The sequence below is a fragment of the Molothrus aeneus genome, chromosome 5 (assembly GCF_037042795.1).
Source record: "Molothrus aeneus isolate 106 chromosome 5, BPBGC_Maene_1.0, whole genome shotgun sequence".
In the NCBI taxonomy this organism is placed as follows: Eukaryota; Metazoa; Chordata; class Aves; order Passeriformes; family Icteridae; genus Molothrus; species Molothrus aeneus.
In genome coordinates this window covers 16,214,415-16,228,344 of record NC_089650.1, presented here as the reverse complement: position 1 = coordinate 16,228,344, position 13,930 = coordinate 16,214,415, and the positions used below count along the sequence as shown (strand labels likewise).

At 42.5% G+C, this 13,930-nt stretch overlaps 2 protein-coding genes across 3 annotated transcripts in view; one reads left to right on the top strand and one right to left on the bottom strand.

The window, feature by feature from the left end:
• Window positions 1-5,242, bottom strand: part of WASHC4 (WASH complex subunit 4) — a 53,520-nt gene extending 48,278 nt beyond the window's left edge. For both annotated transcript variants that reach the window (XR_010783685.1, XM_066549782.1), the window contains exons 1-3: window positions 5,151-5,242; window positions 1,136-1,275; window positions 13-66 (exon numbers count right to left, since the gene is read on the bottom strand). Coding sequence is in view for 1 of the 2 variants with exons in the window: in XM_066549782.1 (XP_066405879.1) it covers window positions 13-66; window positions 1,136-1,275; window positions 5,151-5,211 (255 nt within the window). In the remaining variant the exon portion in view is untranslated. The remainder of the gene's footprint in view (window positions 1-12; window positions 67-1,135; window positions 1,276-5,150) is intronic.
• An 8,010-nt stretch (window positions 5,243-13,252) lies between these two features.
• The window catches only part of ALDH1L2 (aldehyde dehydrogenase 1 family member L2), a 30,817-nt gene continuing 30,139 nt past the window's right edge, over window positions 13,253-13,930 (top strand). The window contains 2 exon segments of the mRNA XM_066550928.1: window positions 13,253-13,277; window positions 13,280-13,407. Coding sequence (XP_066407025.1) covers window positions 13,253-13,277; window positions 13,280-13,407 — 153 coding nt within the window.

Genomic DNA, 13,930 nt, shown 5'->3' with positions numbered 1-13,930 from the left:
TAAAGCGCTTACCTTGTTTTCTGTCTTTATGAGCTCCAGTAGGGAGGACTGTTCATATGGCAAAAGCTAAAATTAAAATAAAAAGCAAACAAAAAACCACAAAACAACCAAACAGAAACAACAAATCAGCAACTTTAAATAAACGTTAGTCAAAAATACATTCATCCAACTAAGCAAGTATTCCCTCCAGTTTAATCTCAAATAGGGTCAGTAATAAGAGAGCCACAAGTGCACATTACTGGCAGCTTGCACTGGAGGAGCCCTTCACTCTTCACGTTCATAAGGAAATACTTTCACTTTAGGCAGACAGACAAATAACCAGGTATATTATATAGCATTTTCAACAATTTACTTACAAAACTTGTAAAGCAAAAGCACGACCATTATGGCATATGTAGGAGAAAAACAGCTCAGGAAAACCAAAACATTATTTAATAATTCCAAATGCTGGAAACAGGAAGCAGAAAGTACACCTGTATGCAGGCACTGGCAATTTGTACTTAAGTCAGCCTGATTTTGACTAGTCCATAAACATGCAGTACTGTGGTGGCCCTACACATAATTTATTCAAATTATTCAGACAGATGACTGCTTGAGAGTGCATCTTCACCACAGACAAGTTTCATATGGCAACAAAAGTGCTTTTAAATTATGTCTGCAAATTCAGTGAAGAGGAAAAGCTAATGCTCCACAGAGGATAGAGAATTTGTGACCAAGAAAAGAGCCAATACTGTACCAAGGCCATTAGGTCAAAATACAACCTATAAATACACACACAGTTCACTGTGCAGTTTTACAACTATTAGTGAGCTCTCCTGGAACACCAGCCCCCAGATAAAAACACAGGGAAGACGTCTGCTGAAACCAGCCTTCCCAACACATGAAGAATTAGAAATTCATTCAACTTCAGCTAGTAACCATAAGACTAGAAACTAATAATGTGAAAGCTTCTTCTCATATGATATGCACCAATTTATTAATTATTTGATAATTAAAATAGTATTAGATAGTTTTCTCAAAGACACAAGTCAAAATTTTAAGAGCACAAATGCATCAAGCTTTTACTTAGGAGGTTTTGAAGGAAAGGACAAACTAGGAAAGTAACAGATGCAATGTATATTAAATATATGAAGACCTTTAAAGCAATGGGATCAAGACTGAAGTCCCAAACATCTCCAACAGAGTCATCCAAAGCATCTTCAATTCTTTTCAGCTGAGATGTATATTCCTCAAGGAATTTTCCATAGCTCTTCAACTGCACTTCAGCATGAATTTCTAAGAATTGATAACATTGTACTGTTTTACAGACAATTCAATAAACTGCAATATCAAAAAATGTTACTAAAAACATTCAGTATCTTGCTATTTAACTTTAGTCCTGTATTCCTCTTTTTGCTGTGGCATTTTTCTTTAATAAAATGCAGATTTAATACAAAGTTCTTATTTGTTTAAAAACAATCCTATAACTTAGTGCTGGTTTAAAAGAAATTCAAATACTACTTGAAGAGTATCGAACATCTAAGCAGTATGCAGAATTTTTTTTTTAAAGGTACGTGTATTGTTAAACTAAGACCTTAATAATCACACAAGGTGCTGAGCAAAGAAATTACTGTGGAAATTGCAGCACAGCAGGTGACCCTACCCATTAGCTGAACCAGTACAAATGCATTTATATAAGAACTTTGAGGCAATGGGTCTAATCATTTCAGCCTGAGTAGCAGTTGAATTTCCAGCAATCCACTTTCCACTTCTCCCTGGTATCTCTCAGTGAGTTATTTGAGCATTACATGGAAGCTTACGGCTTTTAGTCATTTCCTCCTACTTTCAAATTCACTCTTCTCAGGCAGAATTTTTCTTCTGCTGGGCATTGAAATGCACAGCAATCCTGTTAGTGTCAGGGCAAGTAGGTTCAAAGGGACAAACAGGTTCAAAGGCTAACATTCAGCTGGTCAAACAAAAACAACAGTGGTCTTAAGTAGCAAAGTAAATCTAAAGGCAATTGGTGCAGAACAGTTTCATGCTCTCTATCCTGATCTTTTTTATTTCCCATATTAAGATGGTCCCCACTCCTCCCCAAATAATACACAATTGCTGACTTAGCTGCACAATCTGAATGACAGAGTAAATGTTCAAGGCTCCTACACTCAGGAAGTACAATTCTTTTTCATGTGAAAACTAAAGCGTCTTTCCCATAATTAGATAACAAATCTAACAGCTTGTGATCATCTGCTATTTGTTGAAAATAGGATTATTTTTAAAAAGTTAGAGAATGAAGGTCAACTGGACAACTGAATTTTCTTACACAAGAATTCAGCTGTCACATAGCTTTATATGTGCCCTTTTTGCATTTCAGCAAGTAGACTTGCCTAGAAAGTTAAAAATAATATATTCTTTTATTCTGCATGTTCAACCTCTTAGTCATTGTCTTTGCAAACAACTGAGCCAAATGGTAGCTGATGCCTACTTCAGTGGGAGAGCACTGCTGAATCAATCATCATTGAAACATTTTTTGCAGAAAGAAAATATCTGACTGAGAAACTGCAGCAGCCAGAAAAGGAAGAATGAATAAAGACAAATTGATAAGGAAAAGATGAAAAGGACTATGCGCAGGGAAGTTCAGACTGAGAAGGAGAAACGACTGCAGTGAAGACTGAATTAATTTTAAGATAGTACTTTGAAAGTAGCAGCAATGCCAGCCATAAAGGCATGCAGACTGCAAAGCCTACCGAAGGAGCACAGCACACTCTCCCACAATAATGGCATTAGTGCCATTGAGTTCTAGCAGTACCTGCAGCCTAGACAGAGCACAGGCATTGTCAAGATCAGGAGACTGAATTTCAGGTAGGAGAAGTGAGTAAAACGCTCTCCATCAGCAGCACTCCAAACACTGATGTGTAGCCCTTAAGCTGTATCATTGTACTACTCTATTCCATCAAGTTCATCTCATCCTTCAGGTTCTTTCCAGTGCATCGTCTGCAAGCTCTTCTGCAGCAAACCAGTAAAACACTGATAGATCCACAGCCCTGTTGAATGGATTTTAACCAGCCATCATGTCAGCTTCAGTGCTTTACTGCTACAAAATCCAGAGTAGGGGAGACATTAAAGAGGTGTGCTCTGGTACTTCCCCCATCACATCTCCTCCCTTCACACAAAAGACAAACTGAGAACAGAAAAACAGACATGCACTGAGGCTTTAAAGGAAGAACAGAAAAAAATTCAAAGTCATACAAGAGTAGGAAATTGGCATTGCTGTTCAAATCAGTTTCTATGAAACAAAAACATTGAGCATTTCTCAAACAAAATCTCACAACAGCACTCTGCTGGAAATTCACTGTCTCCTTTCCAGCAGACAAATGATGGATTTGAGCAACAGTACAGCTCATTAAATACTTTCAAATACTTAATTATTGACAGCCATCAATTTGCTACCTATAAAACAAGAGACAGGAATAATTTCTCACTTTCTTAGTGAGACAAGAGAGTGGAAGCTCTTAGCTAGGCAGAGATAGACAGAGTTCCACAGGTAAAAAATTACTTGGGAGATGAGAGAAGCTTTCTAAGATGCAGAACATTTTTCCTAAATAAACTGACTCACACGAGGAAGACAATGAAATCATAGAAAGCAAATATCTTTTTCTTCAGAGCAGTATACATGCTTGATAAGGTCTAATGTGTTTACAAGAAAGTTTGATTTAGTTTCCCCTCAGGTGATAAAACTAAAGCATTATAGTTGGAACAGTGCAAGAGATCAACTCAGCAGCAGATGCCTCAATCTTAACTTCTTCCATAAAATCAGCAATATCAATATTCAATGAAGTCATTGGCAGTAAGATTTGCTAGCGCCATAGCCATACATATCTAGGACAGAGATCCTACAAACTAGACTTATGTCCTCAGTTGAGAAAGTTGTAATTGCTAAATGTTAGCGATGCAAAGCAAAGGTAGACAACAAGAACAAAAAATGCCTTTCAAGTCACACGATTATTCTTTGGCTTTTCTCTAGAACACTGTGTGCTGTGTTGGATGGAAGATCAGTTTCTTCACCCTTGAGATGGTGATAACAGGGCATATTAAGTAACATAAATTTTTTGGAGTTTCATTTCGTGTCCTAGTCAAACTAACGGAGAGCTGGCATTTTGAGTAAAAGCTACATTTTCCTTTCCACAGCTAGAGAATTGATAAAAAGCTCTGCTCAGGACAGCCTCAGTTTCCACTGAAACCAGACTATCCGAACATGGCATAAACAGTATCATCCCCTGGGATAACATTATATGTGAAACAGTTGGTCCATGAGTGACATATTTCCACAGCAACACCTGGTATAATTAACTTGGCACAGTTCAATTTACAGCGTGTATTACAGTGTGACAACGATATAAGTTCCCTGTTTAGAAACTAGGTCACCTCCACAGGCTGAGCAAAACGTGTATTTTGACGGGCACACGAATCCACCGTGAAAGATTTCAGCATCACTGAAGATCTTATTCAATTCTATTTTAAAGGTGAAACTGCAAATGACCGCCCACCTCCCGTGACAGAGAGCCTTTTCCAATGAAAGCTGAGTACAACTAACTGCTCACAACATATCTTGATGTGACTTCTTTGGATAACCAAGGAAGCCACTGCAAAAATTTGTGAGCGACGAGAAAAGACCGGGAAGAAGAGAAACACCGTTCCCACGACAAGCCCCGTCAGTGCGAGAAAAGACAGGGCGGCACAAGCAGCCTAACCCTCCCCGCCGCACGGGGGGCACCGCAAACGACGCCCCCGAGGGAGCAAAGGATGAAGGGCTGTAAAAGCTACTCCCCGCCACCCTAAAACAACCCCGACAGCTACGGAGAAGGTGGTGGGAGCAAAGAAGGTCACGGCGGCCGCCCACTACTGCGGGCCGGGCCGCAAGGGGACCAGCGCTGGGCTGGCGGCGGGGGTGCGGGGCAGAGTCCGCGGGGCGGGGAGAGCGACCCCGCTCAGCTCCCGCGACTGCTTCCTCCTCCCTCCCTTCCGTTCCCGGCGGAGATGCAGCGGGGCGGTTCAGGGGGAGCAGGGTCTGCTCAGCCCGCGCCTCCCCCGGCTCCGAGGTGGCTCCGAGGCGGCTCCCGCCGCACCCCACCGGCCCGGCCCCGCCCGGCCCGCCCTCCACGGGTGCTCACTCTGCGAGCCGTCGTCGAGGCGGTCGAACTCCCAGTCCGGGGACAGAGTCTCCAGCGCCATCGCCGCCGATCCGGGCAGCGGCCGCCCCTGACTCAGGCGCACGGGACTTCCTGCCCCGCGCCCGCGCCGCACGCCGGGAAATGGAGGCGGAGGGGAGACTGGGCTCCGCGGGAGGAGGCGGGACAGCGCTGGCGCCGCTCCGCCGCCCCTCCATGCTTCCCTCCGTCCGCCTGCAGCGCCCTGGGGTCGGGCGCTGGGGTCGGCGCCGGGCAGCGCTGCTGCGGCTGAGAGAGAGCGCAGGGGGGGCCCCGCGGGGAGGGGCGCGATGCTCCGATGCCCGCGGTGGGACAGGGAGTTCGCTCCCCCCTTTCCTCCGACCCCCGGCAGCTTGAGCCGGTCGTGCTGGGTGAGGCAGGGCTGGCCTCAGAGTCACCGGGGCTTTGGGAGCTTTCCTGATTTTCGGCTGGGGCTCGGCACCCCAGCCCAGTCCCTGTGACACCGACTCCGCAGCTCTGCCAGGCTGCTGGCAGGAGGGAAAGCTCTGCCGCCTTAAAGCGTGACAGACCCGCAGCCGCCCCAGCGCTTCCCCTTTCTGGTGCTGGAGGAAGGAAGCGGTACGAGGAATTGTCCCTGCTCTGGGACGGTCTGGAGCTCAGGGAGAGTTGCAAAGCTCCCGCTAATCATCCCCCTTGTCGTTTGTGTCACGGCCTCACAATGGCCGTGAGGTACTTACCCGCGTACCACTTTTTTTTCCCAGGACCCCAGGGGGTGTAAAATCAGAATAAGAATATAAATACTTGGGAAAGGAAGAAAACTAACCTTTCAGGGCCATTAGCAGCGACCACAGCAATTTCATTAGCTCAGCAGAATCTGTAGCAGCAGCAGAAAAGGAAATGGCTTTCAAAAGCAATATCATGAGGAGCATCAGCAATGTCAGTGGGGAAAATGCAATAAAAATAGCAACCCGGATGAGAGATGTATCAGGACCATCCATAAAACCAAATTTTGTAGTGCAACAATTCTGAAATGAGTGCAGGACCATCCATAAAAGCTAACTTTGTAGTGCAACAATTCTGAAAATTGCACCTACCTTCTGGTTGCTTCCAAAGGAAGCCATCCTTTGGAATCTTGATTTTACAGTTTCTAGGGATAAAAGATGTGGTTGGTTTAATTATCACATTTATTGATGAATTTTTCTTACCTAAAGTGCATTCTAAGAGGCCACCCTGGGAAAGAAGAAATCAAATTCAGCTTTGTGTGAAATGAAATAAAGACTGTTTAGAATAAGATGTTTGTTTTGTTGGGTTCTTTTTTACTGGAGAGAACTCTGATTTGGAGCATGTTGTCAAATAATCATGATGTAATATGTCAATACATCTCCTCCACTCTTTGGCTCTTACGCAAACTGTTCACACTGGGTTTTAATTGAACCAGAAGTTTAATTGTGCAGGACATTGACAGCTGGCAGCGAACACAAGCGCTTCTAAGGAAATGATGATTATCACACAAAATGCAAATACAACTTCGGCTAGATTTTAAGGATCTTGTTCTGTCCATGCAGCTTTAATTGAAGTCAGTATAGCTGCTGTACATTTATTCAAAGTCAACATATGTCTTCCAATTCTGAAAAATGAAATTAAAAAATAGAGTTTTCTTCACAAACCTTCTTTGAAACAAGCACTGTTTCTTTCAGCTGTGTAAGACTGCACACGAACAAAGGCTTTCAGACTGCTTAAAAGGTAGTTATCAGGCCTTTTGCTCTCTGTCCCAGAAAAAGGCGTCCTTCAATTCTGCAGGATGGTACAAGGGAGGAACCTGCAGAACTGGCACTTGGTAGGCACTCACTTCCCACATCTAAACTGAATTTGTAAAGTAAATATTGCAGGGTTGCTTATTGCAAGGTTGTGAGATCGTCAAAACTGGATGCAAGGTAATCCAGCTGGGTGGCCTGTGCAGTGGCCACACCAAAGGGTGCATTGTGATCCCCACAGCATAAGTGATGTAGCCCTTATTTTAAATATGGAAAAAGAAAATTATTTCAGAAGAAAATACATTTAAATAGAATGGGTTTTTTAAAAAATGGAGCAGAAGGCTCCTTAACTGAAAAAATTTTCACAATTATACTCAATTAAGTACACCAGTTAAATTTATGCTGCCATTCATGGTTGGTTTATTTAAATGACTGATGATTGTCTTTTCCTTTGGCTCCCTAGGTGGCTGTATTTTGTTGCTCACACTGAAATTATTTAGGTCATTTGGAGATCCTGCTAGAATTTCTGTTTTCTCTGAAAATCTGATTTAGACTTTGTCTTGAAACTCACTGGCAGTGAGACTGGCTTGGATTTGATTGATAAGTTTGCTGGGCTGTCTTATCAGTGAATGGCTTTATGCTGTTCACTCATGTGAAATTACTGACATTTTATAAACAGAATTTCTGCAAGTTGGGTGACACAGCTTCCATTTTACCAGGAAGCTTTTATGTGGTACAAACTCATAGGAATTGCTAAGATTGCTCAAATATCTGTTAGAATCTTCAGGAAATAGAGTAGTAAGAAAATTCTTTAGACTTTGTTTGATAGACAGTGATTTCTAAGCTGACCATTACTGAACACAGACATAATCGATAAAACAATCATTTCTTTTGGTCAGGCCAAATTGGTCATGAAATGAAATTTCCTAATGAACTTTCACAGGAACTGAGTAAAATGTGAACACAGATATGTTCCAGCTGAAATTACTTGTTACACTTGAGTACTAGAAAAAGTAGATGAGAGAATAAAGTCCAAAATATAATAGAATTAATATGATGCTATGACCGTTTCATTTATGAAGTGGTTAGGTTTCTATGGATTCATAAATCAACAGGAGCCTGATTCCATGAGGTATTAAAAACCCTTTTTCCTTGAAATAATCCCAATTGGAAATATCATACTACAATGGACAATTCAGTTGCCTGGTATTTTAAACAGCATTTTTCTGATATTTGAAACCATCCATCAGATATTTTAACCATCCAAACAGAAACCATTTTCTAAAAAAAAAAAGGGGGGGGGGGCAGAAAAGCACCCAGATCAGATATTGCTTCTTGTGTATACAGGCAAAGCTCCACCAAGATTATTGACAGTCACTAATTACTAGAATTGTAATTACTTACAGGAGAAAGAATTTGACTTGCTGTATCTGCAAAAACCCAACTGTTCTCTATGTTCCTTGTCTGTGGAATGTTTGATGCTTAGCTCTGAACATTTTAAATAAAAAAAAGATCTTGCTCAAAGTTTCTGTGGCAGAATTCCCAGAAAGGATTTACTATCTGAGATCTGCTCTTTACAGCTCCACTCCACTAAGATAGCAACAACTTTTGCAGATGTAGTTCCTAATCTGTCGTATGCAATCTGAGAGAATTCCATTTATCCATATGAGTAAGGCATCTGCACATGATAGTTTTTGCTACTTGTTACATTGGTGAAATAATCTCCTTTTCTCATGAAATATATACCTCCTTTTGGTTAGTCTGGAAAAATCAAATGTCAAGTGTAAGGTTTTAAATGGTTAATGTCTAATTAAGATCCTCTGGGGGAAAAAATTAATAAAAGTTTTAAATATAAATGTTGCAGAGATAACAGACAAAGTAACTTTCCCATAAAATTTTGCTTCAGCAAGTGGAAAAACATGAAATGTTTTTATTGTGTAAAATTTTAGTTGGAACTTGTCATGCAATTAACATACTTAGCCATTAATTAACAATTAACAATCATACAAAGCCTTATTTTATTTTTTATACTTAGTCAGTCTTTAAAACCGGGTAAACTCTAAAGTACTCCTGAGGAATTTGAGTCTGAACTATGACCAAATCTTTAATCATCATGAAAAGCCCCATCAGGGCTGATTTCCAACAACAAAAAGCCTATGCAGAGGTAATTTAGTTGATTACTGAGTCCCAGGGCATGATTTTCTAAAGAAAGCAAATCCTGGAAGATTCCAAGCAGTTTCTCAAGCACTTCAGTATGTGCACGCTGTGCAGAACAGTCTTTCCTAATGATCATGCCAAGTCTTGATGATGTCTTCAAAGACACTGAGTAGCTTTTGCTTCACAGAAATCAACAAGGATTTAAAATATTCAGCTACATTAGGTCTTATATTTGTTCTGTACATTTCTGCACATGCAAACACATTTTGCACATTTTTGCTATGATACAAACACGTTAAACTCCTGAATAGCTTTGGTGAACATACCGCCTATCAGTTTTTGCCATTTGCTGACATACAGCTCCTTAAAATTTGGTGACACAAAGGAAAAATCCTATGCTGAAAAGCTTACTATAGGTAATTGCAGATTTTTTCCCAAAACTAAACTTCGGCTTTATGAAAAGGGATCAGAAGTGAAAGGGGGGAAAAAAAATCAGAAAATGAAGCTTAATGTATAAAATGTGCTCCAAACAAAGTAAGCACTGGTGCTAGGATATTTTTCCCCAAACGAACAAGAAATTAATATTTTGCAAGGTACTTCTCTGACTGGGGTACAAAAATTAATGGGTAATACTTTGGGTCACTTTTGCCAATAACATAAAGCCCAGAAGAATGCACAGTAAGTGTTACAATATTTAACATTTATGTTGGATTTACTAGATCATACTAGACCTATCTCAAAGAGGTCAGCCTAATAATTTTCTGGATACCAAAAATATTGATTGTAAGTATTTGCACTTGAAATTCTACATAGGAAATTTGTTAAGTGGTTATTAAAACTCATTTGTATGAAGTCATAACTCTGATAATAATGTGAAGCTGATGGTATGAAGATGCCATCTTTGTGTGTGTTTTAGTAGACCTTCATGGCCATTCTACCCCTCTTATTGTTATTAAATCTAAAATAAATCCCACCTCTTCCTTCCCAGCTCTTATTTATATAGCTCTTCTTATATGGTGACAACAAACACCTCCTCTTGTGATTTTTCCCTTTTGTTACCTAACATTTTAGTAGTCTGTGAAGTAAATGGAGGTCTATTATTTTCTCACTAGGTTAAGAATTGTGTTTGGAGATGAAGGTGTACCAACTAAATAAATTTTGGTGCTTTACACTTGCATTGTTGAACTGTCTATGTTATGTGTGTACAGGGAATAGAGCCACAGGTTATTACAAATTGCTTGCCCAGGAAAACCAGGCATTTTGCCGTAAGCTTGTGTGTCAGTGTACTGTTGCCAAGTGTACTGTTCAAGTTGGAGAGGATTTTGGATCATGAACCAAGATTTGAAGTTCCATGAACTTCAGCAATGCTTTAATCCAGTTCCAAACTTTGCATTATAGGACCATATTGATGCCAGCTGTTATAGTAGGAGTTGATTGCATCCTATTTATTGTATGGAATTTGTGCAGCTTCCATCAAGTCATGGGAATACTACCCACACATTCATTTCTCCTACTGTCAGAGGTAGTGTTATAGTTCCTTTAGTGAGGATTGTCAATACTTGTTTGTGGGTTTGCTCAGCTGCAAACTGAGCTGCACATGAACTTGTAAAATCCTTGAATTGCTACATGACCCATCAGACTGGGCACTTAATCTTTCTGAAAGAAACTGCCAATTCAAAAAGGAAAACCAGATATTAACAACAGGCATGTCAGAACAAAAGCTCCTGTGGTAGTTAAATGATGCATTTTAGTCCAACAAAATTATGAGGTTTAATTGTTTTATTGTACAATTTAAAGAAGGAATATTTTAAAGAAATGTAGCAATGAAATTTTGTAGATTTTCTGTGAGATCCTTGGAAGATATGAAGCTGCATACCCATGAAAGTAGGCAATAACAATATTTTAAGAAAAAACCGCAAATCAAAATCTTTTAGCTTTCTTAATGAAATCTGGAATTATTGTACACCATTCTTTTTAAACCCACAGTACCACAGATATTAGAGACGGAACTTCTTCTATAAACATATTGTCCCACTTTTTGTTAATAGAACTTTTTGATGAATTTAGCTTTTAATACTTCAGAGCAAAGAAAGTCACAAACTCCCTTGGCTGATTATTCCATGATCTAATAAATCACCACACACTCCACATGATACCATCATAAGAAGAATTTTCACTGAAGCAGACAAGTACTCCTGTTGTAGCTTTTTCACCCAACAGAAAAGAAATTATAGGAACTGACTAGTGATTTTTCTTTGTGGAACTTTCTTTGCAAAATGGAAGTGCAGTGGTTTATAATAATTTAAATGTTTTGGTTTTAATTTCTGTTTATTCCACTCAGTGCCACCTACACTTATGACCCTTGAATAAAGGACAGGATATAATTGTGCTACACAGGACTAAATCAGGGAATGAATAATGGTATGAGAGTTATAATGCAAGCCCTTGTGTAACTTTACTTTGTGGGGGGATTGTGTTGTGCCAACCCAACTTCCTTGGGGACTGGCACAATCTACCTCTTGCAGCACCTCTTCTTCCTATGCCCCCTGAACAGGGATGGAACAGCAGGACTTCAGCAGTTCTTGTCCTTAAGGTACTTCTCAGCATTTGAAATACCCTGAGGAAGATATTGGGGGCCTGGGAGTAAAACCCTGCTGATCACTGCTGCAGTTCTTTTGCAGGAAAGCATAAAAAAGAGATGTGATATCTCACTGAGATATGGATATTTGCACGTCTACTCTATTTGTAACTGTAGCAAGGTGACTGCAGGTCATAACTTTTGCTTAATCATTGCCTCTGACATTGTTCGCAACTTGGCTTTAAGAAATATTTTTCCATTTTTGTCTTCCTTGTTCTCCTGACAGGAACATCATGTATTTCAGTTTATTATACACCCATGTTCTTTGTATTGCTGGGGTTTAAACCTGACCTAATTTGCAATGATGCAAATTATTACTGTCATGCTATCTACTCTTGCTTTTGCTATTCCTGTCCTTTTTGGGGTCATTTTCACTTCCTTTCTGGTCTTTTTAGCACCTTGAATTTGTGTTTTTAAGACCTTCTCCATACCTCTCACAAGAAGATTTTGTTGTAGCTTCCAAATAATATTGAAATTGAAACACTTTTAGTAGTAGAACTCAAGAGCAAGATTTTTAAGAAATAGCTAAATAGAGTGAGCTGCTTTAATAATACTTGGCAAAGGAGGTGATACAGATTTCCAGTAAGTCATTAATGTTTTTTAACCCCATTACTAGTATGAAATAAACTAAAAATTAATGCTAATAATCCACATGATCTTTTACTGCACAGCAGAGTCAAGGGATGTCTTGCCAACAGTCTTGGTAGAGAGAGCAAAAGTGAAGCTGAGGGGCTCTGTCCCCTCAAGCTGTAAATGGCTGGAGCACTGCTGGGGACACTGCACACATGTCAGGCTGCAAAATGCCACCCGGGTGGTATTGGTAGTCATGACTAAACAAAAGACAAGGAGTGACTGGAGAGGGTGCAGTGGAGAGCCACAAAGATGATGAGGGGTCTGGAGCAAGAGCTGTGGGAGCTGGGTCTGTTTCAGTCTAGAGAAGGCTGAGAGGAGATCTCATTAACGCCTACAAATACCTCAAAGACGGGTGCTCACAGGATGGTGCCGGACTCTTTTCAGTGGTGCCCAGCAACGAGGAGCAATGGCCATAAACTAAAACACGAGAAGTTTCACCTCAACATGAGAAAGGACTGTACATTGAGGGTGGCAGAGCACTCGAACAGGCTGTCCGGGGAGTCTCTCTCCATGGAGATATTCAAAACTCACCCGGACGCGTTCCTGTGTGACCTGCTCTAGGTGACCCTGCCTTGGCAGGGGGGCTGGACTGGATGATCTCCAGAGAACCCTTCCAAACCTAACGAGTTTGTGATTCTATGACTCCCGTGTTCGCGGGCCGGGAGCCCGCCACGCCACCTCGCTGGTCCCTGCCCTGGTGCCCTGCGGCATCAGCGGGAGACCTCGACCGCCACGCTAGGATCGGGAAGCAGCGGCGGTCCCCTCCCCTCCCCTCCCCTCCCCTCCCCTCCCCTCCCCTCCCCTCCCCTCCCCTCCCCTCCCCTCCCCTCCCCTCCCCTCCCCTCCCCTCTGGGCGCGGCAGGTGCGGGGCGGCCCCGCTCCCTCCGGTGGCCGCGGGCCCGGGCGGGGTTGCGCCGCCGCGGATGCAGGCGTTGGCCCGGCGCCAGCGGATCGGCGCGGGTTGCATCAGACGAGGCCCTCCGCCGCGGCCGCGGATCCGGCTCGGTGTTGGCCGGGGGGCCGCAAGATGCTGCGGACATCACCCCGGGTGCTGCGGACCATCTGCACCACGGCTGCGGTGAGTAGCGCGGGGCGGGCGGCCGCGGACCTGGGTCCTCCCGTGCTGTGCCGTGCCGTGCCGAGCCCGCGAATGAACCGGTCGGGGGACAACCGCAAGGAGGGGGATGGCGGGAGCGAGTATTTTCCAGGATGTGATGCCTATTGTCTCTGCCGAGGATTTAGCAAAGCGCGTTGTGGCACAGCAGGGTCGGGAAAGGGCGCGGTGTGGGTGCAAAGGCTGCATCCTGCCCTTTTCGGCGAGCCTGATCGCAGCCATCATCTGGGCGCTGCATCTTGCAAGGATGTGCCTGGAAGCTGCGGGGAACAGGCACCAGCGATGCTGTGATAGTGCCCCGTAATCCTGTGTCACGAACAATATGATGCAGCCGTTCTCTGCCTCCCTTAGGCTGGATTTGCCCTGCGAGAAGCTGAAGGCTGTCTTCTCAATTAGAAGGGACCATGCTCGTTCCCAGCGCCACAGTGAAGCCCGCGGCTCTGGCCTGTTTCGTTTGTGACCTTCTCATAGCCGGTTCATTGCTCTG